The following is a 26,161-nucleotide window of genomic DNA, read 5'->3' as shown; positions in this document are numbered from 1 at the left end:
TCTTCACTGATTTTCAGTATAGGTTAAAGTTCAGAAATACAGTTAACCAGGAAGGGAGGTGAGAAGTCTTCCTTTTGTAGGGAAATCGAAAGGGGGATGGGGGTTAAATGACCCTGTTTCTCTCAGTCTGCATACAAATAGAAATGAATAGACTAAGAGGAGGGAAACACAGTTGAAGACTTTTATTTTAAATGTTGAGCTAAAAAGAGGATAAGAATAATCATACTGACTAAATTTAAAGGCAAAGATCATTTCCCTTTTTTAAAAGCAAAACCTCTTTAAAAGTAGGCCCAGGTATTGTATGACCTTCCTGTGCCTTATATTCTTCACCTTCAGCATGGTAGCAAGATTTCCTAGCAAATGGAGGCAAAGATTTTCACGGTTCCAACATAGATCAGTGATTTTAATTACATGATGTTTGGAAAGGGGTTTTATGTGCGTTTTATCCAATTAACAACCCAGAACAATGTCAAAGTTCTAGTTGCTGTATGTAAACGTATAAAAAAAATCCAATGCGTAGACAATAACAAAATTACAGGCCAGTGAGGAAAGGCAAAATCATGCTAGGTTGGGTTAAAAGCCATTGCAGTTCAGGTTTCCAGGAGGCTGTTTGTATGAAAGCCAACAACAGATACTGAAGTCAGTGACTTTTGTGAGTGTCGAGTTGAATTGGTGCTTCATTTTCGAAGTGTCCATGTTCATAAGTAGATTGAAATGTCCTCTGCTGGAGATGCACTGAAAGCTGTCAGCTTGCATTGGGAAGAGTGTTGGCAGCAAAGCCACTTCATGGCTGCAAGCATGCTGATGATTCTTGGTTTAATTAATGTGTTGATTTACTGTGGTCTGGACAAATTAATTTTTGAAACAAAAATGTTTTTAAAAATACAGAATACCTATCCTAATTTTTGCCAGATAATTTTTGTCTAACTTTCTATTCTTTGCATGCAATATTTATTAATGGACATTAGAAGGAATCCCACAAGTTAGAACTTGAAATAAGAAATCTTTGTAGGACATTTCACATCTGTAGCAAATTCAGTTTAGTGTAAAATCTGTGTAAAGAGTTAAAGCATTACCACTTTGAAAGTATTTCTTATGTCCTCAACTGTCAATTTATGTTTTACTTTCTCTCTCAGGAATTTACTATCTTGCATTTGGCATTTCTTGTGCTCACAATGTTCTTGCTATCTATGCTTTATTTATGTATTTTAAATTGAGAAGAAATGTGCTTTTCTTTCTTTTGTCTCAGAGCACTATAAACCCGGTTGACGCAGTGTATCAGCCCAGTCCTTTGGAACAGTCAGTGATCAGCACAATGCCTTCCCAAGCGGTTATACCTCCAGGTACGGTGTGCAGAAAGAACATCAGCAGAAATATTCATGAGCAGAACAGGATGCAACTGCAATCCAGGTGGAGGGGCTGCATCACGGTGGATCACTTCTGTCTCTCATGTAGTACAGGTGCATGCTGTGCTTGGTGCTGCACCCTCATCACAGGGGTGCAAAGGATGGGAAAGGAGCGGGAGGTATGGAGCTTCCTCAGCCAACAGATAAATCTGCCTTTGGTTCTGTGGATATGCTGGTATATTTTACTTGTTCTAAGTCACCAGCTTACGTTTCTAGTACATTTTCTTAAAATAAATGAAACTAAAATTTTCAGAAAAGATAAATGCTTTCTGGCTAAATAACTGCATTTTTTAAATGCTATCTTTGCTTATTAATAAAAAGAGCTAAATAACAATGACAGAAATATGTTTGTCTGTCTGAATGGCTTTTATAGAGAAGGATTTAATTTTTGAAAGTGAGGTAAAATAACGTGGAATCTCTGTCTTAACAAAAGTATAATTCTCATTATTTAAATGGGACTTTGGGATTTAACATATCAAAATATTCTCTAGAACCTGTTCAGTTGTGCAAATCCGAGCAGCGACCTTCATCTTTGCCGGTGGGACCTGTAGTAGCATCGCTTGGAAATCAGACTCCAACACCAAACAGTACAGGTAGAGTTCTGTGTAACCGAAGTACAAGAAACAAAACCTGAACATGTACTGTCTGTAACCTAATGTAAGCAGCTATTAAGATAACATTATATTGGCCTACATCTTGCTTTTAGTCAACACATATTTAAGTGTTGTGTTAAGGTAATTATTCTGCTCTTTCTGCCCCCTATATATACATAATACATAGGAGTATTACCAGCTTGTTTTCTTGTCTCCGTTGTTGTAACTTGCAGTAATCGGCAAAAGAACTTTGCACTTATTATATAGTGTCTGGCCTTTGTTTTTTTGGATCCATTGATTCCCTCCTCTCCCTTAAATAATAGCATTCATTGAGCTTTTAAAAACTGCAATAGAAGCTTTGAAGCAAAAGTTGCTACAGTATATATGAAGTTGCTGTAACTATCTGTTTACAATTCCCATTATATTTTTAATTTTTTTTTCTAAAACCATAGCTAGTTACCCTTTTATCAGTCTGCCTCCACTGACTGCTACTTCCTGATCAGTTGTGGTGATGATATTGTCCAGTCACGCTAAAGCTCTCAGTTCCATCACAAGATTTTTTTTTTTAAGCTTATGTGTAAATGACTTAGCTGTTACTTTATCACTACCCTTGCTTCCCAGAAAACTAACACAAGTGTTAAGCAGTATTTGCCCTGGTCTGAAAAATGAAGGACACCCCTCCTGGCTTTTTCTCCTACCAAAAAGTTCCTTCTTTTTTTTTTTTTTTAAGTCTTACTCTACACATCACATCATCTAGTTAGTTTATTGTTTATTAAAATACCTCAGCTTGCTTAGTAACCTCTATTGTGACTTCCACAAAAGGTCTGTGTGGGTGTGAACCTGGTTTGCTTTTATTGCTATGACTCTTTAAAAACTACAAGTCCATGATGAAAAGGGATTCTTGTAATCCAATTTAGAAACCCTAGTCTTTGGATCAAGTCACAAATAGAGTTGTAGCTAAATTGGGGAGATGTTCTAGGTAATTGGAATGCAAGTTGAGCGACAGCTGTTTGGACTGTCAGGCCCAAGGCTTACAATCAGCTGTGTGAGGTTCAACAAGTGAGTGATTACTGATGTTTCTCAGGGACTGATACTGGATCCAGTACTGCTTAATATCTTGGATACCGTAGACACAGAGACCTTGCCTGCCAGACTGGGGAGAACACTTGATAAGACCATGCTTCCATGGAGCGAGGCTGTGTCCAGCTGGGGAAGTGGACTGACAGGAACCTCAGGAAGTTTGATAAAGGCGAATGTGAAGAGAAGGGTCCTGGTGAGCAACAAGAGGAACACGAGTCGGCAGCATGCCTTCTGGTGATGAAGGCTTTGCTGCAAGCCAGGCTGTATTAGTGAGAGTGTAAAGAGCAGATTAAGAGAAGTGATATGTAATCTGTATTAAGAGAAGAGATCTGCTCGGGATTGGTGAGACCGCATCTTGAATACTATGTATAGTTTTGGGTTCCACACTATAAAGACAGAGACTGCTGAGCTCAGGGAGGCTGACAGAACTAAGTTTGCTGAGCCTTAGGAAGATCAAGCTGAAGAGGGATGTGACTACTGCCTTTTGCCAGCTGTTGGGACGTTATAAAGAAGATGGAACTGGGCTCTTCTTGGAGATACACAGCAGAAGGATGAGCCAATCAACATAAGTTGTAAGAAGGGAAATTCCAAGTAGATATTAAAAGATGTTTTGGTTTTATAGTGAGGCTGATCCGGCTTTGAAGTAGGTTTTCCCCAGAAAGATTATGGAATCTTCATCTTGTGAGATATTTAAAACCTGCCTAGATGTGATCTTGAACAGTCTTTGAAGGTATAACTTCAAATTTGTTTGGGCCTCAAGCGGCGAGTTGGACCAGATGACTGCCAGGGGTCCCTTCCATCATCAGTGTTTGTATGGATCAATACAACTCTTCAATATTGTTTTGCCTTTGACAGCTTTGGAGAAGACATATTGTTATACTTTACTGTTTTGTGTTCTTGCTTTACCATGTGACCTTGCTTTTATTATCTCCTAAATGAAACTGAATGTGAGCCTGACTAATGATCACTTGCTACATTATAAGGTATACCTTCTGAATTCGCGTTGGTCTTCATTGATTTTGAACAATCTTATTCGTCAGTTTAGAACGGATGGATTTTTAAACTCATTTGTTTTTATTAAATCTGTAATTTAATACTCCATAGGAAGTGGGCAGTCAGCACCTAGCAGCAGTCTCACATCTCCAAGCCATGTCAACCTGTCTCCAAATACAGTCCCAGATTTTTCATACTCAAGCAGTGAGGATGAGTTCTATGATGCTGATGAATTCTATCAGAGCACTTCTTCCCCAAAGCGATGCATGGAGTAAGTAGCTGAAAGTATGCAGCGCGTGCTGAATACAGTTCTTATCTACAAAAGCATGGCTCGTCTGCATGTAGAAGTTAGTTAAGCTAAATAAGCCACATTAGCTTAAAAAAAAGAAAAAAGGCAAGGGCAGCAAAAAAGCCACGCTGTGCAGCAGAACTCCTTCCCCCAGCACAGTCATCTGTGGGGATGCAGTTTCCTCCTCTGCTCCTTCCCATTCCATCAGGCATGTGTGTTACAAAACTCAAACTGAACTTGAGAAGCCACCAGCTCAGTGGTATAATCTCAGACCGTGGTGTGTTTGTTGCAGCCTTTGGTAAACAGCCAATTCCCCGTCACATTTATTAAAAGACATTTTTTGAAGTTGAATGCCTTTCCCCAAAAGCTCTATTTAATCTCCTTTTTTATGAATCAGAAAGTTAATTTTGAGAGATGCTTCACATGTCAAAGAGGATTTAGCCAGCTGGTTTATGCCCTCAGGCATTATTATCTTAGACTGCTGGCTTTCCCGTTTGGTCAGCTACAGTCAATTTTAAGTTTTCTGTGAATTAGCATGCAGCACATATATTAACGTCTACCAGTAAACTCTTTTTCTGTGTATATCAAATTATAATAATTTGGTATGAGTTGGTTCATTGTGAACTGTGAGAATTTATTACTCTTCTTTAGGTCTTCAGAGTCTGCTGCAGTCCTGACTCGGTGCAGCACAGGAAGTAGTCTGAAACGTCCAGATACCACAGAGTCCCTCAATTCTTCCATGTCTAATGGGACAAATGATGCTGGTAAGTGGATTGCATTAACATTCAGTAAGGAGGTCTTGATTGTTAATCTGTGTGTTAAATATATGTGTGAAATATATATATATGAGACAAGGTATTTGTGGAAAATGGTTTGTCTACTGTTTCTTTACCAGTGGGACATTGTTGAATTATAGAACATAAAAACCTTAGTTTTGTAAATAAGACCTTTTTGACAGATAATACATATATGCTAATGAAATAGTCTGTCTTTGAAGGTTTAGAGAAAAACAGAAGCAATTTGATCTTTCTAGATCTCTTCGATCCTCCTGATGATCGAGATGATGATGGAGAAGGAGAATCCGTGGAAGAACATAAGAGTGTTATTATGCATCTGTTGTCACAAGTTAGATTAGGAATGGATCTTACAAAGGTAAATTTGATTGTTCACGGGGAAGGGAGGGAGAGTAAACTCTAAGATCTATATAAATCATATAGATGTTGAAGTAATAATTTAGTTGTTCTAAGAGCTAGTTAAGCTGACATCTCTTCAGTGTGGTATTTTTTTAATTGGAGTTATTTGGAGGGAAAAAATGAATGCACAATAAATATATCCAACTGTTAAAATCTGTTGAGGAAAATAGATTGCTATGGAAGGTAGCTGTTTGTTCTCTTTGAACTTGATTCTTGGAGTACCTGCAAAGCTGGGACAAGCGGAATGCTGTATGCAGTAGTAATGTTTCTCTTCTCTTTAGCTTCCTACAAGACTACAGCTTATGGTGACATTCAATAAGACATAAATACAATTAAAGGGGAAATTAAGAATATAGTGAGATGCTTTACCTAATTGGGATCTTGTTGAGTAAGCTGCTTGTGTATTTTAAAATGCTACATGTAGGTCTGGCAAGTAGAGGGTTGAATTTTTCATGAACGTGATTCATGTTGATGTCTGCCTTAAGGCTGAACGTACGGCATTCTGAAGGCGTTGATATTTTTAAGCAGCTTGGTTAAATTTAAGCAAGTAATTCTCACTTGAAAAAGAGTAGGAGAGATCAGTCCTATCATTAGTTTCCTTAAGTGGATGACTTTAACTGTCCAGTCTGGAACTCACAATGAATGATAAAAGATAAACTTTAAACCTTTCTGGGGAAATAGCCTGCAGCTCATAAGTAAACTACAGAAGGTTTTCAACAGTTCTGAATAGGAATTGATCCAAAATTTGTCTGTTTTGGGAACTCCTGCAACAGCTGAAAATGACTGATCTCAAGTTAAGCTGCCAAGAAGCATCATGAGTGTCTTGTGTGCATCACTTCAAAGTCAACTACAGCAATCCATGCTGTTTTCAGCAGTGGTCTGTACCACTCCCAACCTGTAAATGCAAAAAAAAAAAGTCAGGGAAGAGATTAACCTTCATCTTGGTAAAGAGGCATATAAGAAGATAGTAACTGTGGCATAAGACTTTGAGTATAACTGAAAATTGACAGTGTACCTATAGATGAAATGAAATAATCAGTTACTGTAATTAAGAACAGCTTTTTATAAGCTCAGCCATGTAGTTAGATATGCTCTAAGTGGGAATAGAATATACATAAGACAAGTGGCAGTTCACCTTAAATCCTTGGGTTTGTAGATGTCAACTGACTTGCTTATGTCACAACTCATTGGTAAGTTTGAGAACACAATCACCTTACAGGTACACAAAGTCTTGGGTGCTTTGTCTGCTATTTACAGTTAGTGTGTGGAACGCTTTTGTGCAGGATGTTAAAAGTATGTTGGTCTGTAAGAGTTGGTTTTCTTCACCCAGGTGGTTCTTCCAACGTTTATCCTGGAAAGAAGATCACTGTTGGAAATGTATGCTGACTTTTTTGCACATCCAGACTTATTTGTCAGGTATTTGATTTTTAAAGTAGAGCGTTAACTTGTTCTGATATTGTTTGTGGTCCTTGTGTGCTGCCAGAAGTAAGGTAGTTTTGAAGAATATTGCTTGAGGTTTGATCTAAACTTGAAAAATAGTCAAAGTAGTCAAACTTCTAATTGTAAAACAATGAAACATCCAAAAAAACTTTCCTGTATTTGAGGTACCTGCTTGTATTTCATTTTGCCTGTCCTTTTTTTCTCTCTTTTGGCCCATGTAGCATTAGTGACCAGAAGGATCCAAAGGAACGAATGGTTCAAGTGGTTAAATGGTACCTCTCAGCTTTTCATGCAGGAAGAAAAGGGTCAGTTGCAAAAAAGCCTTACAATCCCATTTTGGGCGAGATCTTCCGATGTCACTGGGTGTTACCAGGCACTGAAGGTGACGACGATATGGTTAGTTTCTTGTGGTATGTTTTTTGGTGCCTAGAATGCACATGGGTGATTCCCAAAGCTTTATTAATTTACTGACTGAAATGGCTTGTGCTCTGGTTAAGTAGCAAAATTGACTATGGCAATTGCTTAGCTGATTCCTTCCCCCCTTCATCTTTCTCTTTGAACAGAGGTTTAAAACATCTTGCGTAACAAACATAGCTTTTTAAGAACTGTTTGAAATGTTGAAAATGTTCTCTCTTTCCTTAACCGTTTCATAGCACTGTGTATGAATTAATTTCTTTCCAAATTTCTGATTTTTTTTTTCTAATCATTTCTCTAAACCGTTGTATTTTTAACTGTGGGGTTTCTTTCCCTCACTCACAACTTAGAAAGCATTGCATTTTTGCTGGTATATTCAATTGCCCTTTCCCAGTATTTTGTAGATGTCTCAAATTTGGAATCTGAGCTTGGATAATATTTTAGTTGTATGTCTGTGTCTGGTCACTGCTCTTCCTTTTGTGCTCTGTTGGAGTACGTCCGGTGAAGTGAAGGACACAGTAACAGCAGTGCCACTCATAACCTGAAATCATCTACTGGTGTAGGAGCTTTTCTCTTATGTGCCCAAGTCACAGTGAAACTGAGATTAATCAGACTTATGCATGTCAGCCATAGTCAGCGGAGCACCCCACAGGTTCTAGAGAAAAGCTCCAGCACTTCCTGTGCAGCCTGTGATATGGAGGTTTTTTGTTTGTTGTTTTTCTTTCTCTTTCCTTTTTTTTTCCCAACAACTTATTTAGGCTTCTCAACTTGAGAAGTTGCAAATGATGATGTGGGAAGTGATGTTGTGAGATACTTCACGTAGCCTCAGTGTATTGTAGCTAAACATGGGATTGGTTAGATATGTACCCTGCCTTTATCCCAATTTAATTTGCTTCTCCCTTCTTCCCAATTAGTTTGCTCAAATCTTTCTCTTCTTTCTGAGGCAAATGTTTGGAGGTCTGTCTGCTGGCTGCATAAAGATGATATTGTATTTGTGTTTCCATTGCTTCTAAGGATGAATTACACTTTTCATGCTTTGCCAAAGGAAATGAACATTGGTTTATGGTTTTGTGAGACACATGATCTGATCATTATTAATATCCATATCAGGCTTTCTCAAAAGCAAAAAGGAAAACTATATCTGCCACCCATTTCTTATTAACTAAGAAATTAGTTAATAAGAAATTAAGTGGATTTATATATTACTTCATAACTGGGTTTATACATGACTCTTGCAGTTTAACTTGTATTTTGGGGCATCTCCCCAAATATGTTCGTACATGACAACAAAAGCATAGAATCTGCATGTTCTTTAGAAAGCATTATTGTTTCAGGAGTAAGGAGTTATGCCCAACAAATTAGCAAGCTGACAACATGTTAAAATCACTGCAGTACATTTTTGGAAGTGTTTAAACATGGAAGCAACTCCAGTTGGAAGCATCCAGTCCCTTTCTGCTGTTCTGTAAACATTGCTGGTGATGAGAACCCTCTTTGCTGTCTTCTGTTGCAGGAGCCAGTTTCAGAAGGACCAGTTCCGTGGGTCAGTAAGAGCTGTGTAACGTTCGTGGCAGAGCAGGTCTCTCATCATCCGCCAAGTAAGTTGACTAACTTTACTGATAGGGATGGTACCTGGGTAGGAGCAACAGTAGAGTCGGCTCCCGGTTTAAATCTCAGATTTAAATTTTCGCTCCAAAATTTAAAGCTGAAAGTTTTCTTTAGGAACTCTTTGTGAGAAACAAATTTCCAGCTCTCTTGCCACATAAGCGTAAGGCACTTTGAGGTATTTCTTGATACATGGATCTGGAAACAATAGCATAGATTTCTTGTGCTGCTTTTTCTAATACCTTTTTCTTCAGTTTCAGCATTTTACGCGGAGTGTTTTAACAAGCGGATACAGTTCAATGCTCACATATGGACCAAGTCAAAATTCTTAGGAATGTCTATTGGGGTTCATAACATCGGGCAAGGTATGTGTGCGTCAATTCAACACTAGAAGATAAAGGTACATTCTGCAACAAGATTGTTTGCAGGAATGATCTAAAGTCATCCCATTAAACATAAGGAATGTTTGATTGTTATTTGAGCTTATGCATCCAGGAGTCAGCGATTCCACTTTGTGTGCGGAAATCATTTGGGGCCCAGTTTTTCACATAAACATGAGTCTCTCTGCCCTGTTTAGAAGCTCAGTGTTCTCTGTGCCTAAATAAAACTCTTCAACTTTCCATTTTATGGTACCTGTTTGTAGTGAATTGTTTCAGGAGATCATTATGAAAAGTTTTGCAGAGGTTTTGCTGGAGGCTTTTAAAATCTATTTTTATTTTTCTTTGATAGGGTGTGTCACATGCCTCGATTATGATGAACACTATATCTTGACCTTCCCTAATGGTTACGGAAGGCAAGTAGATGCTCTGTTTGGTATTTTCATTCTTAATGCCCTGTATTATTTCATGATATCCATCAGTTAAAAGGTTATAAATATATACATATATTTGTAATTGCAGGTCTATTCTCACTGTGCCATGGATAGAACTCGGTGGAGAATGTAGTATTAATTGCTCAAAGACAGGTTATAATGCTTCCATCGTCTTCCACACAAAACCATTTTATGGAGGAAAGAAGCACAGAATTACAGCTGAAATTTTGTAAGCAGATTTCTTCAGTTAATCTCACTTCTTTTCTGCTTCAATGCTGACAGTGTTTGTTGAAGACAGTCAGCAGTGTAAAACAGTGAAACAGTGACACCCAATAACTTAGCTCATGATTACCTGTCACGAGATGCCATCTATAGCCAGGATTTGTGAGAGGAAACCTGCATCAGCCTGTGTCCTACCTTGTCCTGCTGGAACACCTTCTCAGCTGTTGAACAAAGGGAATTTCAGTTTTACTTCTGGATTATCCTAAATGTCTTCATCATTATCTCTCCTAAAAACCAAGATACTGAAGCGGACCTTGTGAGATTGCTGTTCGTAGCATGACGTTAAAGTTCTGCTGCAGAGTTTTGCGTCAGAGTTTAACTGACACCAACCGTTACACCAACGGTGTGGTCCATTTTGGTTGGATTCTGTGTATGAGCGCAGAGCAGAGAATTAAGTGGAGAGTCTCATCATCTTTGCAGATCTGCTGTCATGTCAATGAGCGGATACTGACAAAATGAGATCATTAACATGGTTTTAAATAACTTCTTCACACACATTGATAGACATCGATCGTGAGCCAGTGTTTGTGTCTCCCAGTAGTCTGGGGAAGAAGCTATGAGTTTGTGAAATCTTTTTAGGCTTCAACTTATCACTGTAAATCTGCTTTGAAAGCCTGTAAATGGCTTCCTAAACTCTAAATGCAGATACAGCCCTAGGGCAAGAGATGTCATATCCAGTGCTTCCTTTTCAGGTTTGTCCAGTTGAGCTAATTCACACAAAATTGTGAACAGAACCCTCATCTTTTCTGTTTGGTGATGGGCCGTTTAAGGGCTGGGATAAATCAGGCTGTACAGCAACCCGGGTGATGTTTTGATGCTTTAGGGTCTTTCAGTTACTGTAATACAACTGAAAAATGACGGTTTCTTTCCATTTAGTTCTCCTAATGACAAGAAACCCTTCTGCTCAATTGAAGGAGAATGGAATGGTGTCATGTACGCAAAGTACACAACAGGGGTAAAGCAGCTTTTTTCTTTTCCTTTTCATGAGAAATGGAAGATTGTGCTTAAAAAGTTACTTTGGTTTTGTTTTTTAAGTAAACATTAGTAGTTGGGAACTGCCCAGAGATCACAAAAATGCTGACTTTAGGATAAAAGTCCTGAATTTACTTTGTTAATTTACCTTCAAGGTAACTTGGCTTGTATAGCAAGAACAGAATCTAAAGGATGACATTTGTCATGTATTTCCTTGTAGGCAGTCTGTAGAGGGTGGGGGGCACAGACATTTTCAGTCTACATAAAGAACTGTTTTGCTTTGGTTTTAAATCTGCCTCTGTAGGAGAATGCTGTCTTTATAGATACCAAGAAAATGCCTACAATTAAGAAGAAGGTAAGAAAACTGGAGGACCAAGACGACTTTGAGTCTCGCTGGTAAGAACTTCAGTTAAATGGGAAAATTAGCACTTTTCTTTTTTTGAGTTAGACCCCCATTTGCAAAACAGTCCTTAACCTGTTCACTGTGTGGATGAACTGTGCTCCTCATTAGCCTTTGCTGTAGGACAGAACCGAGGTACAAACAGGTTTGAGCTTTAATTGTGAAAAGACTTGGTCACATCCTCCTGAGAACCAAACGTACGAGGGAGGTCCAGAGAGCTTCCCTACAGCCTCCTCACTGCTGTCAACAGACATTGTGCTTGTGGTTTAACCTATATGGGGGTTTTCTGCCCTTTCAATAAGCAAAACCTGCCTTAATTCGAACAAATATTGATGACTGATAGCCATAAATATGCTTCTACAACGTTGTAGCACTTTGCTTCTATAAAGCGGTCTCCATTCAAATTCTTTTTTAAGCTTATGGAAAGACGTAACCTACAACTTAAAAATTAGAGACATCGATGCAGCCACAGCTGCAAAGCACGCGCTTGAAGAAAGACAAAGAGCTGAAGCCAGAGCCAGAAAAGAGAACGAGACCTCATGGGAAACAAGGGTGAGCTTTATTCAGTGTAAATGCCCTCTAACCCATTGCATTTGTTCCTTTCCAGCTGAGTCATAAAAAGCTTACATCTGATTATTCCCTTTTTTCTAGTTATTCCATGAAGATGGAGAATGCTGGGTTTACGATGAGCCGCTGCTGAAACGCCTTGCTGCCAGTAAACATTAAGGGCGTTGTAGAACCAGACGACGTTCAAGCCTTGGCTTAGCGAAGTTTACATCCGATACCGAGGTCGTCAGCAGCGATCACGTGTGCGTACCGGTGGGAGAACCCGCCCCCTCCAGCTACAGTGGTTCCTATCTCAGGGATACTGGACTTACTGATGCAGATAAGCAATTAAATGAAAGCAGAAACGTCTTGGCTGTGCAGTAACTTACTGGGCCTGCTGTGCCAGCAGCGCACCTGGGCTGCGGCCGTGGGCTGTGGGAGCCGTCACTGGTGCTTCTAAAGCACGGAGAGCCTGGGCCGGGGGCAGACACACTTTGTGTAACCACTGGGAAGGCCGTGGCATTGGTATCAGTTGCTAATATTCCTGGGTCCTACGTATTTAAAAAGCAAGAAACAAAACGCAAGACGTCATTTAAATCTAGCTAATGATTGCAATGTGTAAATAGAAGGATTCCTTCAGTGGGACAATTTGTTAGAAACCGCTACGTAAATGTTATCTTCCACCTGTATGATAATCAACTCTTTTGGCATTTCAGTGTCTTGCCCAAAATAACTTTGTTATTTTGAGATTAAAATGTAACCATGGGTAATTCTACTCGATGCATCTTAAAGCTTCATAAAATAGATTTTTCAAACTTCTCCTATGGACTTTTTATTTATTTCATAATAAACCTTTGCAGCAGACTGTTCTTTCAGCTGAGTCCTGATCCATTATTTTATGTGAAAAGTATTACAAGTATCTTTTTTTTCCACTAGCATCCTTGCAGCTAAATCTGCTTCTTGAAGTAGTTCACGAACTGCAAAAGGAGCAGAATTTGCAGCACCTGCAGTAGAATTTTTCTGGACTCTACATCCAGCCTTGCCTCAACTAGTGTGCCAGCACCAGGGCCATCTTTGCATTTCTGTGCTTTTGCTTGAAGTTAAATAATGGCTGAGTAAGCAGCTAGATGGAGCAGTCCGACTATTTTCCTTTCCACGGTTCAATCTGGCTTTTATTTGATTTCATCTCAATTTTGTTGGTGTTGCACATACAGAAAAACTAAAACCAGGATGAGAGTGAAGCCGCAGGTTTTCCTCCCCCTCCACCCACGACAACTCCTGTGGGAGAAGTGCAGAATGCTTCCTCGGAGCAGCTGTGACTGCTGCTAAGCAAGAGCTGCAGCACTGCCCCAACGATGGACGAGATGGTCTGAAGAAAAAGGCGCAGCGCAGGCCTTCAGGCAGCCAGCGATGAGAACGGGGCATCTTCCTTGGGGGAACCACTCCCTTCACCCAGCTACAAGCAAGGGCTGGGCCGAGGCTTAATGAACTTGGGAGATGAATGAAAAAGGCTGGCTGAAAGCTTCCTCAGTACCCATATGGACATCTCCATCCCAGCTAGCACTATGGCCCTAAAAAATAGGTCTGTAATGATAAAAATAGGTTTATAATGTTCGTGTTGCAGAAAGCACCTGTATCACACGGCACTGCGGGGCATGAGGTCGGCTTTATTTTAATATTTTATGGTAAGGGAGAACATTCAGAGTTGATGTGTACACTTTGATGTCCTTGATGGAAACAACATCAGTCATCAAAGATGAGTGGGGCAAGAAAATAAGATGAGGTATTTCACCAGATGAAGAGTTCTGTACTTGTGAGCCAGCTGTAAGCTCTGAGTCCCCTTCGTGTTTTCCATATCCAACCACCTGGAAAAAAGTTAGCAAAAAAAGAACTGTGGCTCTAAGCTTTTACCATTTAGATGTCCTTTGGTGTTCACCTGCCCTGACAATGTACATGCAATTCAAGCAACAATAATAATTAGAAATGCAGAGAAGAGGAGCAGCAGTGGGAACCCCCACCCCCTGAGCAGTGCGGCTGCAGCTCTGCTCCCCAGCCTTGCAGCGTGTGCAGAGGCTCTCGAGGTTTGGCCTTACAGAAGCTGACAAACACTCACATGTACGCTGAGCACTTTCCTCATGTTGCTTCTGTGTGCTTGGAACCAGGTGACCAGGTCCGATTTTGTAATGGACTTCAGCGCTTCAATCTGAAAGCCAGAGCGAGGTTAAAGTACCACCATGGTGAGTCAAGTGATTCAATAACAAAAACGGTTTCTCTACCAACTGCAACCCATGAAATAGAGAACCTTTTTCACACATGATGGAGGTTTAGAATCTGTTACTTGTAGCATATATCCCACTACATCTGTTTTGCATTTAAAACTGCTGCAAAAAAGTAACGCACGAGCATTCCATTTGGCATCGCTTCCCCACAAGAAGAGAGAGTACCAACCTCCCGGGCGAGCCTGTCAAAGAGATAATGCTGTGTCACAACTTCATTCCAGTTCCTGTCTACTTCTTCTCCAAGATGGGAGTCTTCACATTCCTTAAGTTTTATCAAAGCTGTAACCTACATTTGAAGAAAATGGAGGGTTTAAAACTACCTTAATTTACCATCACAGTTGCTGAAGCTGAAAGAAAACCCACATTAGAGCTTTCAAATGTCACTCTAAATGGGGAGGGAATGCTTAGAGAATGCCTGCAGGAGGGACTGGAGGACATGACAGCAAAACTAGGGGGTGCAGCAGAGAGGGGGAACCGGCTCCTCCAGTTCAGGCGTTGTTTAGCAGTTCAGGGAGGATCGGTTCAAGATCAAGTATTACCTGGGTGTTGAAAGCATCTTCAGTTAAAAGCTTGATTTTCTCTTCAAAGCAAGAAAGAAACTCCTCTATTTTCTTGTCGACCAATTCAGAACTAAAACAGAATTAAATACCAAATCAGGCAGGAAAAAGGGAAAACCAGTACAGAGGGGGGAAGGGGCAGAACAGCGCTCAAGTGACTGGGGAAGAGGTTTGGGACAGGTTTGCTGTTAACTGTTCAGAAGTTGCACATTGTTAAGCACCCCTTTGGGTTTGAACCACACCACAACATTGTTCCATCTGCTGAAACAGAACCCAAACAGCCTCCTTCACCGGATTTACTTGGCAACAGATTTAGCTCTCCTGGCAGAATCTCTCTTAAAAGGGCAAGTGGGATATTTTACTTAGTCTTTGGATTACTTTTCCCTGTTCAAGCCAGGACTGTCGCAGTTCTAAGAAGCTTAAGGCTATTGCTTTATTTAGCTGTTGTTTTTCAGTCACTGTTTTGCAACTGTGAGCAGCATCACAAGCTGAGGTCAGGATGCCCCTTTGGCCATTTCCTCAGGTTTTCACAGAACTCCCTGGGAGGGTAAACCCCTCCATAGCCTGAAACAGGTGTGAGCTCCTACATGGGAGCAGGTGCAGGGAAAAGCTGAAGCCAAAGCAAACAGAAGGCAGCTGTGAGCTGATCTAACAGAACAAGTAGGAGATTAAGTGAAACTCTGGGTAGTAATTCTTCAGCTGGAGGCTGTGTAAATACCCTCTTCCACAAAATACGCCACGTAAACATGGTCACAGCGAGTTTGATACTTCCCTGTATCCGTGGGGGCTCAGCTGTTCAGTGCCTGAATCCATGCACGGCCCACTGGCTCCACTGTTAAGCATGACTTTTCTAAAACCATTTGCCATGAATTTCCTGTGCTGCTCCTCCTTATTCAGACAACAGCAGCAACAGCTGCCATTGCCAGAGCTCCATTACACAGCCAGGGACAAGGAGGAGCAGCCAGCTGATTCCTCGAGTCCCAGGCTGGCAGAGCCTCTGCTGGGAGGACACTGGGACACGGTGTGCCCACGTCACCAGAAACAGGTGCTGGCAGCTCAAGGGTGACTCCCGCAGCTGGGAGGTGACAAACTTCAGGACACAGTTTAATAGGAATAGTGGTTTTGGGCTGACAGTAGGACTCAATGATCTTAGAGGTCTTTTCCAACCTTAATGATTCCATGAACGTTAACCACAGAGCGCTTACTTGTATTTCGTTGCCTGAGTTGCCACTGTGACTGAGAAGCCAAGAATCCCAGAAGTGTTCCTGCAGGTAGGGTACACGTGGTAGCTTAGGGAAAAAAAAAAAAAGGGGGGGGGTGGAAACAGCAGTCATTCCACAAGCACAATTAAGTTTTCATTTCCAGGACAGGCTACGAGTTAAAATAGTGATGGTACTCAGAAAAATCTCAGATATAAATCGTAAATAGTCTTATTTCCTTTATTTCCTGCATTGCTGCACTTCAGTGTTTTCTCATTTTTAGGAAATCCTTTTAAGCTCGGCAGAGTGTTTGTGTTTCTGCAAACTAATTCCAACAGTGACAGACCTGTAGCTGTGAAAACCTGCTCCGGTTTCCCGAGGCAAAAGGGCGCCTGTGAGGGAGGTGCCAGACACCACAGAGCCACTGCGAAAACAGCCCTGGGAACGGGGAGCTGCTGGGAGGAACAACTTCATGCTGAATAATTCCAAGTTAGCACACCGGTAATAGAAGCAATTCTTAAAAGCAACTTGGCTGCAGCTTGTATCAATAGCTGTTCTTGGTTGCAAGGTGCTGCCATTTCCATTACAATAACTGAGGAATTAGCCACTAGGTAGGAGAGTGAAAATACTGGAGAACAGCAAAACAGGAGCACAGGAGCCATCCTCCACCATGCACTCACCCGAGGGTCTGCTTGGTTCTCAGGAAGTCAAAGCAAGGCTCTTCCATGTGCATCTGAAACAGAGCAGAAAGGCGTTAGAGCAGAAGAGATGCTGCTCTGCAGGGTCCCATCGGGCTCCATGCAGGAACGTGCTCAGACACAGCATGCAGGAACGGCAGAAGAGCTGCCTTTCAACTACACCCACTGAATTAAGAGAGGCCTCAGTTTTCTGGGTCACGAGCTAAGAGAACAGTCTTCCGTACTGTCCCTCACCACAGCGCCTGGGGAATCCTGTCCTGACACCCACAAGTTAACAAAGACTGAGCAACAGAGATAACTGGTCCCCTTCGTACCAGTCACCCCATGGCCTTATTTTGGCTCCAAGCACTGTTTTCGCAGAAGGCACTTCGATAAGTTAGGAGACTCAAATGCTGACTTACCACAAGCAGCTCCATAAGGGTGTATTCCCTTAGGTTCCTGGCACCTGACTGGAAAGAGGATGAAGAATTTAGGGTGATTTCATGGAGTTAAACGCTATTCTTCAGACCAAGATGACAGTTGTGCACACACCTCAGCCTGCACTGCAGCACTGAAGTACAGTTCACAGCAGGGACGGATGGAAAGGGAAGTTTTTGTTTTCCATAAGGGCCTCAACATGGCCTTCAGGAGAAAGGGGAAAGGCTCAGCCCAGGATCAGGAGATCAGTGGAGAGGACACCAGGAAATCACCAAGGAACAGACCCAGCGACCAGCACAAGTTGGGAGGGGAAGATGCCAGTTTCAAGGATTCCCAGGTTTGGCCCCTCGGGCCCAGGGTGAGGGCTCACACGAGATTTCAGTGCACTCTGTAACATCCCCGGCCAGAGCTGCTCTCGGGACTGAGAGAAGCACAGATAGCATCAGGAGCTACCAGAGGGAACAGGCCAGGACACATCAAGCTAGCATGTTACCTGGTAATACACGGTCACTTCAGAGTTGGCATCACCTTTGTTGAGAGTTTTCACTTTACAAAGCAGATGCGCATTTGGCAAATCCACCACTCGGAACTGAACAGGGCACGGATGGACCAGGGGAACAAACTGGAGCTTTCTGAAGGCAGCACAGACAGCCAAGTGTCAAATACCGCTCACATCTCAGCCAAACACCCAGACATTTACACACTTGGTTTGACATTATTTTCCTCTTCCCAAACTGGAACAATATGCGCTCAAAGTGCAATGATGAACTGTCACCTCCCACAAACACCAGCAGTGCTGGATCCAGGAGGGGAGAAGGGAATTTCTGCATCCCTCCCACCTCGACTCCTTCCTCCAGAAAAGAATCTTGATTATAGTTCCACATAATAAGCAGTACAAGAGTCAAGAGATACTCACTGAACAACGTAATTCAGAAAATCCTTTGCTTCCTAGGAGAGAAAGCATAAACTAAGCTTGGCTACAAGAGAACTATTCCTCAATTCCCCACCATACCCCCCAGTGCAGCACTTTAAGAAAGTGACCCTCTAAGCAAAGAACAGCCGAGCTCTGTTGCACCTCCTATGTTTGGGCCCCCTCGCCTTCTCCCAAGTCCTTCCAAATGCCTCTGCACCACGCTGCCGAGCAGAACAGTCTCCAGGCAGCTTCTCACACTGTAACTTCTCCAGAAGGAGAATGCAGAAGCCAGAGAAACAGCATCAACCATCACAACAGCAAAGGGCATCCACAGCAAGGAGGAGATAAGGCCCCTCAACATGTAGATGTGGCACTTCAGAAAGTGGTTCAGTAGGCACAGCAGTGTTGGGCTAGCAGTTGGCCTGGGTGACCTTAGAGGTCTTTTCCAACCTTAATTCTCTTGATTCTCTGAAGCTGGAGCTCTCGGAAGGAGACCTTGGGCTTAAGTGGAAGAAGGAGGAAGAAGTAAGAGAAACTAAAAGTGACATAGGAGTTACAAGGCTGCACATGCCACGCTGTGAAAGGAGCTTAGTTCACACAGAAGCTGCAGCAACAAATGCATTCTGAATGAAGATTCTTAGCAAACCATGATCACGTTCTCAGACCTCCTCCTGTTCCACAGCTTAGGAGAGCTACCTTAGGAGCTCCACAGCTGACATGAGAAGAATCTGACATCCCAAATGACACTAGCAAGTTTTCTTTAGGCAGCTTTACAAAGTTTGAGGACCAACACCACCAGGAAAGACAAACTTCTTGTTGCAAACCATAATTGCAGAAGGTTTCTCTCCCATCCACACCCAGGCACTCAACGACACTGGACACATGAAGTGAAGCCCCATTACAACCCCATTTTAGAAACCCTGACCAAACTATGTGTGACGGTGTGCCAGGGTGGAAGTCTTCAATGAATACTGCAGGTGCTTGACAAGACTAAAGGTGCGTGGGCCTCACTGAGGTTTGATCAAACCATGCTGGCAAGCACATTTCCAGGATAAATGTATTTTGAGAGAAGCCTCCTCCTGTGGCACCACTGTGGAAATTTCTCAGTCTCAAACACATCAATACACGAAACAATATAAAAAAAACATGGCAGCAGGGGAATGGGTTACAGGCACATTTCTACCACATTTTTCCCCCTCTCTGCAGTTTAAATCCAAATCCCTGGAAACTTCCATTTGAACTGACAGCTACAGACTCCCCAGTGCTTATCCAGACAAGCACTCCTGAGCTGTCAGAGGTGAAGCTGCCCTCTCCCAGTGAACCTCAAGACTGTCAGTACAGAAGAGGCAGTCAGCTGGCAGGTGAGGGCTAGAGTTGTGGTGACTCTGTTAAAGCACATTTTAAGAACCAGTTGGAGCTCATGGCAGCTGATAAAGTGGTACTTACTCTGCTCGTGAAGTTTCCTTGTACGAGACCCTCTACAAAGAGCTGTGATTTGAAAGCCTTAACAAAGGATGAAAGAGACTCAATGGAAAGGCCGTTCATCAGCGTCTGGTATTTATCTATCATGGACCACCTGCCATGTTCTAAAATCAGGAGACGCACATCCCTGCAATGCAAGAAGGAAAACAAAACCACAGGCCATCAAGAGCTGTTTAATTTAAGAAATCCCATTTCTGACTCAGGATCATACTGGAGACAGGAAGAGGGTCCCCAGAAGCACTGCTGTGGGTTCATCCTGCCTCCCTCCACACCTGCTGTGGCTACAGGTCACTTCAAAACAGCCATGACTTAGATGTCCAGTCTGACCCACATACGTGACCTGACAGCTGCAGAGCTGCGTGAGCTCTCTAAGTCACACCCAAGCCTGGAACAAGCCTCCATGAGTTCAGAGCAGCGATTCCTGAGCCCTTCAGCTCAACCACAACACTGCCTCTGCAGCCACTTCTTGCCCTCCCCTAGAACTCACTTGGACAGAGTCTCGGGTTTGATGAGGATGTTGAAGTATGTTTTCTTCAGCTGTTCTGTTATCATTTCAAAAACTGCTGGCGTAAAGCTGAAGTCAGACAAGTAATCAATGATGAGCTGAAATAGAAGCTGTAGAGAGAACAGTTTGAAGTCAGGAGGGGTTGTATTGTGTTTTGGTTTGTTTTTTTTTAAAGAACTTACTTAAACTTAATTCATAATAATAATAAAAAAATAATAATTGTTTGGTCAACATAAGAAAGATGCAGGGTTACTAAAGCACATTCTGCAATTCTCTTAGATGTTCTTCACTAGACAATTCTATACCAAACGACAGTTTCAAAAGGACTGCATTTTTAGAAAGAGAGCGAAATCCGCTTAATATCCCAAATCAATGGAATTTCCACATTCTACTGAAACAATCCTAGCCTGTAACTCCAACATTTCTGTATTAGATGTTCCAGTTTTTCCTTTTACAGCTGACCACCACAATGACATCACAACAGAGCAACACAGAAAAAGATTATTCAGACCATGCTATTTGTACCTCCGGCTTTTTCTTTTAAACCTCACATTAATAAGCCTGACGGGCAATTGACAGTCTTGTTAAAGCTCCAGTCAAGCTTCTGCAATGGAAGTCTGAGGAAGCCTGAGAGTTCTCTCTCCTGTTCAATCACTCCGTCCTCTGTGTTTGTGCTTGCCATGCCTTACACAGCCAGCATTCAGAGAATGGAAACAGGGATCCCTCAATCCTTAAAATGTAAGCTCTCAGCAACACAACACAGGGCACTGCAGCCAGAATGAGCATTTTCAGATGCTGTATCTCCAAAGTCAAACTGTAAACAAAGCCTATTCTCAGATGTGCGTCTCCAGGTGGTGTGCAAATAGCCTTGGCTTATGGCTGGAGAGGCTCCAACAAACCAAAGGAACATGGGAGACTCATAGTTCTTTTTAAAGGAAAAACTGTTGAAGTCTTAATGGAGTTACAGCTATTAATTAAAGGAAGATATCTCTTAAGTCAGCCTAAGGTCAGTAATTTGAGCTTATTTAAGTGAATAAAACTATGTCTTTATATACGTAAGCACATGAAAAAGCATTTGCTGCATTATCCTATATCTGAACAGAGATACAAATTCTCCAATTTAAGATATCCCATCTAAACATGCAAAGCTCCAGCCACCTTGGCTCCAGCTGCTAGGACAGACAGCACATGCACTGAAAAGCAGCGTGCATAGAAGTATTTAGAAGATCAGCACTACTTACAGGTAGTTTATGATTGAATCCTTTCACTCGAATGACTAAGCCGTGCTCTCCAGCTACTAGCTTATATTCCAACTGAGCGACGTCTGCTTCATAAGCTGGTTCACCAAGATTGTGGGCAAGGATGTTTACAAATGTATCAAACAAAACTATGCTGGATGGAGAAGAGGGCAGAGGGTTAAAAGAAAGAAAAAAATGGAAGTAATAAAAGAAAGATAAAATCAAGCCCAATGAGTTTGATGGTGCACACAAAAGTTCTCCAATAGAGATGAATACTTGAGTAAAATGACATTTTAAAAGAAATTTTCAACAAACCTGGAAATATAGAATGCAAGTTTCCTTTTGTTTAGAAAGCACATGACACTACTTAACAATTATTTTAACATTCAATTATTCTTTGCAATGAATAAGATTTTAAGATTCTTTCAAGGTAGTAATGCACATTGTACCATGCCAAAGCTCAAAACCATTGAATCACCATGGAAAATGAGATCATTACATTTTGCCTGTCCCCCCAAGCAACGGGGACGGACAGACTCAGTTGTGCTTAGGAGTTGAGTAATGAGATGTTTATTTATCTACCAAGCAAAAAAAAATCAATAAGAAGCTATAGCAAGCCAGGCTACACAATGTGGACATTGCAGTCCGTGCTCTCAGATTTTTGTTATTGCCTGGATTCCAATTCAAAGTTCAAACTAATGAAGCCCTGATGAAAACAGATTTACAAAGCCCTGAAACATTACTTGTACAGGTCTTAGCTTGGTTATGATAAAAACTCTATGAAATTTGTTACAAATGGCAATGCCAGCCTAAGACTGGCAGAAGTACAACATGCAGAGCTGTCTAATGACAGCTGGTTTCTAAACGCTGCCGGCAGCCTCTTCACCTGCTCTCACCGGCTCCCAAGTTGCTGGCTCAGGGCATGGCTATGACTGCTTTTTTCAGGACCAGCTCCTTCTCTAAGCACTCTCTCCTGGTATGTGCACCACTGCTGTTAAATTCATTTTTCCAAAATATGCACAGAGCAACAACACACTGTGAAACTCCTATGCATCTGTTTGCTACCGTAAAGGCCTGCTGCAGAACCACTTTTGCTGAACTACAGATAAAACGACGATGAAACTCTAAGAACATTAGAAAGAAGTCTTATTCTATTCCAGTTTAAAATTAATCTCTATTCATCATTTTTCAGTAGAGATGGGAACTCAGTCACTCTGCAAGAGAAGTACAAACAATATAATCCTTACTTCACTGCAGATTGCTGTATCAATGGAGAGATCAGATGGAAACGAACATAACCTGGGTGGAAAGAGAAACTTAAATGAACAATTGCATAAAAAGCAACAGCTTTCTAAAGTCAAATATATTTCCACTGGATTATTCTGTAGTCACAACTGGAGTCTAACGAAACAGTCATTCAGCTATAAGAACGTACTTTTGCTTATATTAAGTCACCATCAAGTGCCTTCTCTTTTTCACTACAAAAACTTCTTTTAAAAATACCAAATAACAGGAAACACAAAGCTGTGCTTTGCAGAAAACTAACTGACACAATGTGATCAATGTAAATAAAAACAGAACTCCACAAAACATCTGCTTAACAGACACTAAAACTTGTGACAGTCTGCTTGAAAACAGCAATACATCTTCCACGTTTGTCTCAGATCCAGGCTACATTTTTCTCTTTCTGCAGAGCAGACTATAGCGTCTTTCATATGCTCCTTCATTTTCAAGCCCTTGTCTCATATTCTGTCTGCCAAATTCTACCCAGAGTCAGACATTCAGAAGTGAGTATATTAGTGACTCCATTTTTTCTTTGTTGCAAGCTAGTTTCCCTGCTTCTCTTTTATTGTAGCTAATAAGCACATCAAAAGGACAATGGAAGAACTGACAGTAAACACCGAGTTTAAATAGTGAACACTGTCATGGCTTATTTGCCTGTAAATAATTTCCAGCTGGTAAGAACAGGGACTTCCTATTCTTCGGAAAGCCCCAAGACATTTACCTTTGGGGATTTTGAATTTATCATCCTTCCTGTACCAGAGAGAGCCTTGTTGTGTGCTTAGTGTTTTGACTGGATATTCTGTCTCCGGGCAATCAGCAACTTTCAAAGCAAAGTCAGTGGCTAACAAAAAGAGAAAAACAAACCAAAACCAGAAGTTAGTGGGTTTTACAGGCACAGCCAGGCTCCATGCATGAATGTCTTCAAAATTATCAACATTTTCCCCTCCCAGTTTGCTACATTATATGTGATAATGCTTTCCTGGACCCAAAGAACATTTATTTTTCAGTTCCACACCAGAACAGTGGTTCAGAAGGAGCGCAGAAATGGTGGTGTTGCCTTCCATCCAGCACAAAAGTTATGGTTTTAATGTCATTTAGTTTTGCCGACAAAGCCAGACAGTACTTAGATGCTTTGAAAACCATCAGGATTAAGTAAATAAAATTGCTCTTCTAGGGTATCTGGAGCTCTGCGCTAATTCTCATAGACCATGTAAGGCCTGCTCAGTTACGGTGATATGATCTATGAGTTTACACCTCAGGAAAACTCAGTTCTTATAAATAAGAGAACATAAAATAAAATTCATGTCAACAGAGCTTCCCTATCTTTTAGTTTTCAAAAATACATTGATGTGCAGATGGAAATTGAGGTTGTTTCTAAATCACAGAAAATTCTCAAATAAATTACTGGGGGAAGATTTCACTCATGCTCAGGTGCCTTACCGATGTATTTGTTTTCTTCTGGAAGGTGTAAATCCTGATTTAACTCAAAGTCACTGGCCCATAAATCACTCCAGAACTTGTCAATATCTATTAAAAAACATGAAATGCGTTTAGTTCAACAGGAAGGGAATGCTATGCTATTTCCTAGACCAGTCTCATATAGAGCTGTTTTCTCTAGAGCTTTATACTATTTTCCTACAATAGAGATCTCATCTTTTAGCAATCTCCATGAAGGTTTACAGTACAACAGGAATTTCTTAGTATGACCTGGTTCATCATTACTCTTCCTAAATCCCTTCCTACAAACTCCCCTGGTGCAGGACAGAAGCAGTCCTATTAGGAAGTAAATCAAGCCTATCTGTATGAGTAGTCCAGCCACCAACAAGCCTCATCCTTCATTGTTTGCGTTCTTTTCTCTGTTCAGGACCTGAAAGGCAGCCAAGCAGAGGGCTCTCTAGGATTACTGCCAGCTAAAACAACTGTAAACTAGGGAGTGGGAATCAATTGATGCCAAACAATGAACAGTTACTGAGTAGGACAGTATCTAACTAATGATGAAGTCAGTTTAGCACTGAAGATTCATTTCGCTACTTCCCTGTGGTTGTATTTTGTGTTGTCACCCTGTTAATATCTCTATTGCATGAATCAGACATTCCTTCTGCCATTGTTTTACCTTCCACACTGTACTGCGTTCCAAACCACCGCTCTTTTAGATGACACTGGCCTTCATTGGCAGCAGACAGCAGAACGAGGTTGGCTCTCTGAGGACTGAGCTGGTTGAGGGCATCTGCAATGATCTACAAGTTCAAGACAACACCAGTTTAAATGCAACTCAGGCTCTGCCTGACCCAGCAAAGACTTCTCAGTCTGAACACAGGAAGAACAAGACATAACAAAATTACAAAAAAGCAGATCTGCTTTCTGAATATAAAGAGCATTTCAATTAATACAAAACTTATGCCTGTATTAGGTCTAATTATAAATGCCTATATTATACAGTACGCCCACGTTTTCCTTACATCAAAACACGTAATCGGAGTTCAAAGAATATTTACCTCAGGCTTGTATTCAAACAAGAGCTGGTCTCCTGTCAGAAAATCCTCCTTCTGAAACATCTGCATGTTCTCACAAAGGCCTTCCACATAGTCAACCGGATCTGTCTGTAAGCAAATATATAAAGCTGTTTTTCACATAATCAGAAATTTTGTGTCCTGAGAAAAGCTTGACTGGTCAGGTATGTTGAGCATGACTTGCATGCTCTGCTTGTTATGGCATTTAGCTTCAGTTATTAAACTAAATATATTTCATAACCATTTCTAATGCTCAGGACTTCTCTGAGGATCCTGAAATATCAGACACATCATCTTTGTAGAAGAAACTTTCAGCATACAGTTTACAGACATTCAACCTACTAAGTGGAAGACAGAGTAGAATGTACTTCTCACCTCCAGGGAACACAAGCAGAATCCTGCAATTCAAGATTTAAAGTGATCTGGGAAATGGAAACAGCAAGCCAAGGAACTGCTGCTGCTCCATGAGTAACCGATTCTGCTCCTTTCCTGAGTTCTCTGCCATCATGTACAGTGTGAGTAGGAAGACATTCTCCTAATCGGATGTGAAAGTATAGATCGCCTTTTAACAGTGGAAGACTGCCTAGTGGAGAGCTTCTTGCTGAAGAATGAATTCTGTGTTCATTTGAACCAGCCAGCATCACACTGTAAAGGCTCTGGGTCCGCACACAGACCAGTTTGCCTGAACTGAGGTGTTTGACACATTCGTGTTTTATAAACGTAGTTGAAAACATGACCAAGAATTTCTTAAGACACTGTACCACTGTGGAAACATGAAACCTCTCTTGAAGCACATAAGTGCTTATCTCAAAACCTGCCTCTATGACCATTATTCTTTATGATGGCCATGTAGCCTGAAGAGTGAAGTGCCACAACTAAGTCATTCATCTGTTCCTAAGACGCACAACTCTGTCACAAAAGCACTTCCATGTCTCTGTTCCTTGCTTTCTGAGTTAAATCCCTGCACTGTCAGTAACCTCTTAATGATCACTCAAAATCAACTGGCCAAAAAGGCAGGACACTGAGTATCTCCCTAGTGCAAACTCGGCTGTTTTCTT

At 41.3% G+C, this 26,161-nt stretch overlaps 2 protein-coding genes across 5 annotated transcripts in view; one reads left to right on the top strand and one right to left on the bottom strand.

Annotated features, from left to right (window-relative positions):
* Positions 1-12,840, top strand: part of OSBPL9 (oxysterol binding protein like 9) — a 64,875-nt gene extending 52,035 nt beyond the window's left edge. For all 4 annotated transcript variants that reach the window (XM_054072373.1, XM_054072372.1, XM_054072371.1 and 1 more), the window contains 15 exons: positions 1,250-1,343; positions 1,898-1,999; positions 4,184-4,343; positions 5,013-5,125; positions 5,395-5,513; positions 6,885-6,970; positions 7,216-7,390; positions 8,919-9,003; positions 9,265-9,375; positions 9,740-9,803; positions 9,910-10,050; positions 10,980-11,058; positions 11,380-11,471; positions 11,892-12,027; positions 12,127-12,840. In XM_054072373.1, coding sequence (XP_053928348.1) covers positions 1,250-1,343; positions 1,898-1,999; positions 4,184-4,343; positions 5,013-5,125; positions 5,395-5,513; positions 6,885-6,970; positions 7,216-7,390; positions 8,919-9,003; positions 9,265-9,375; positions 9,740-9,803; positions 9,910-10,050; positions 10,980-11,058; positions 11,380-11,471; positions 11,892-12,027; positions 12,127-12,201 — 1,632 coding nt within the window. In that variant the 3' untranslated portion in view covers positions 12,202-12,840. The remainder of the gene's footprint in view (positions 1-1,249; positions 1,344-1,897; positions 2,000-4,183; positions 4,344-5,012; positions 5,126-5,394; positions 5,514-6,884; positions 6,971-7,215; positions 7,391-8,918; positions 9,004-9,264; positions 9,376-9,739; positions 9,804-9,909; positions 10,051-10,979; positions 11,059-11,379; positions 11,472-11,891; positions 12,028-12,126) is intronic.
* A 133-nt stretch (positions 12,841-12,973) lies between these two features.
* The window catches only part of NRDC (nardilysin convertase), a 30,474-nt gene continuing 17,286 nt past the window's right edge, over positions 12,974-26,161 (bottom strand). Inside the window, exons 15-31 of the mRNA XM_054072369.1 lie at positions 25,089-25,193; positions 24,707-24,830; positions 24,034-24,120; positions 23,315-23,434; positions 22,557-22,608; positions 21,313-21,463; positions 20,054-20,181; positions 19,531-19,693; positions 18,088-18,119; positions 17,665-17,803; positions 17,156-17,203; positions 16,737-16,789; positions 16,063-16,146; positions 14,840-14,930; positions 14,470-14,586; positions 14,135-14,224; positions 12,974-13,886 (exon numbers count right to left, since the gene is read on the bottom strand). Coding sequence (XP_053928344.1) covers positions 13,689-13,886; positions 14,135-14,224; positions 14,470-14,586; positions 14,840-14,930; positions 16,063-16,146; positions 16,737-16,789; positions 17,156-17,203; positions 17,665-17,803; positions 18,088-18,119; positions 19,531-19,693; positions 20,054-20,181; positions 21,313-21,463; positions 22,557-22,608; positions 23,315-23,434; positions 24,034-24,120; positions 24,707-24,830; positions 25,089-25,193 — 1,782 coding nt within the window. The 3' untranslated portion in view covers positions 12,974-13,688. The remainder of the gene's footprint in view (positions 13,887-14,134; positions 14,225-14,469; positions 14,587-14,839; positions 14,931-16,062; positions 16,147-16,736; positions 16,790-17,155; positions 17,204-17,664; positions 17,804-18,087; positions 18,120-19,530; positions 19,694-20,053; positions 20,182-21,312; positions 21,464-22,556; positions 22,609-23,314; positions 23,435-24,033; positions 24,121-24,706; positions 24,831-25,088; positions 25,194-26,161) is intronic.

This window comes from Cuculus canorus, chromosome 8 (genome assembly GCF_017976375.1).
Source record: "Cuculus canorus isolate bCucCan1 chromosome 8, bCucCan1.pri, whole genome shotgun sequence".
Taxonomy (NCBI): domain Eukaryota; kingdom Metazoa; phylum Chordata; class Aves; order Cuculiformes; family Cuculidae; genus Cuculus; species Cuculus canorus.
This window is presented reverse-complemented; position numbering and strand designations above follow the sequence as displayed.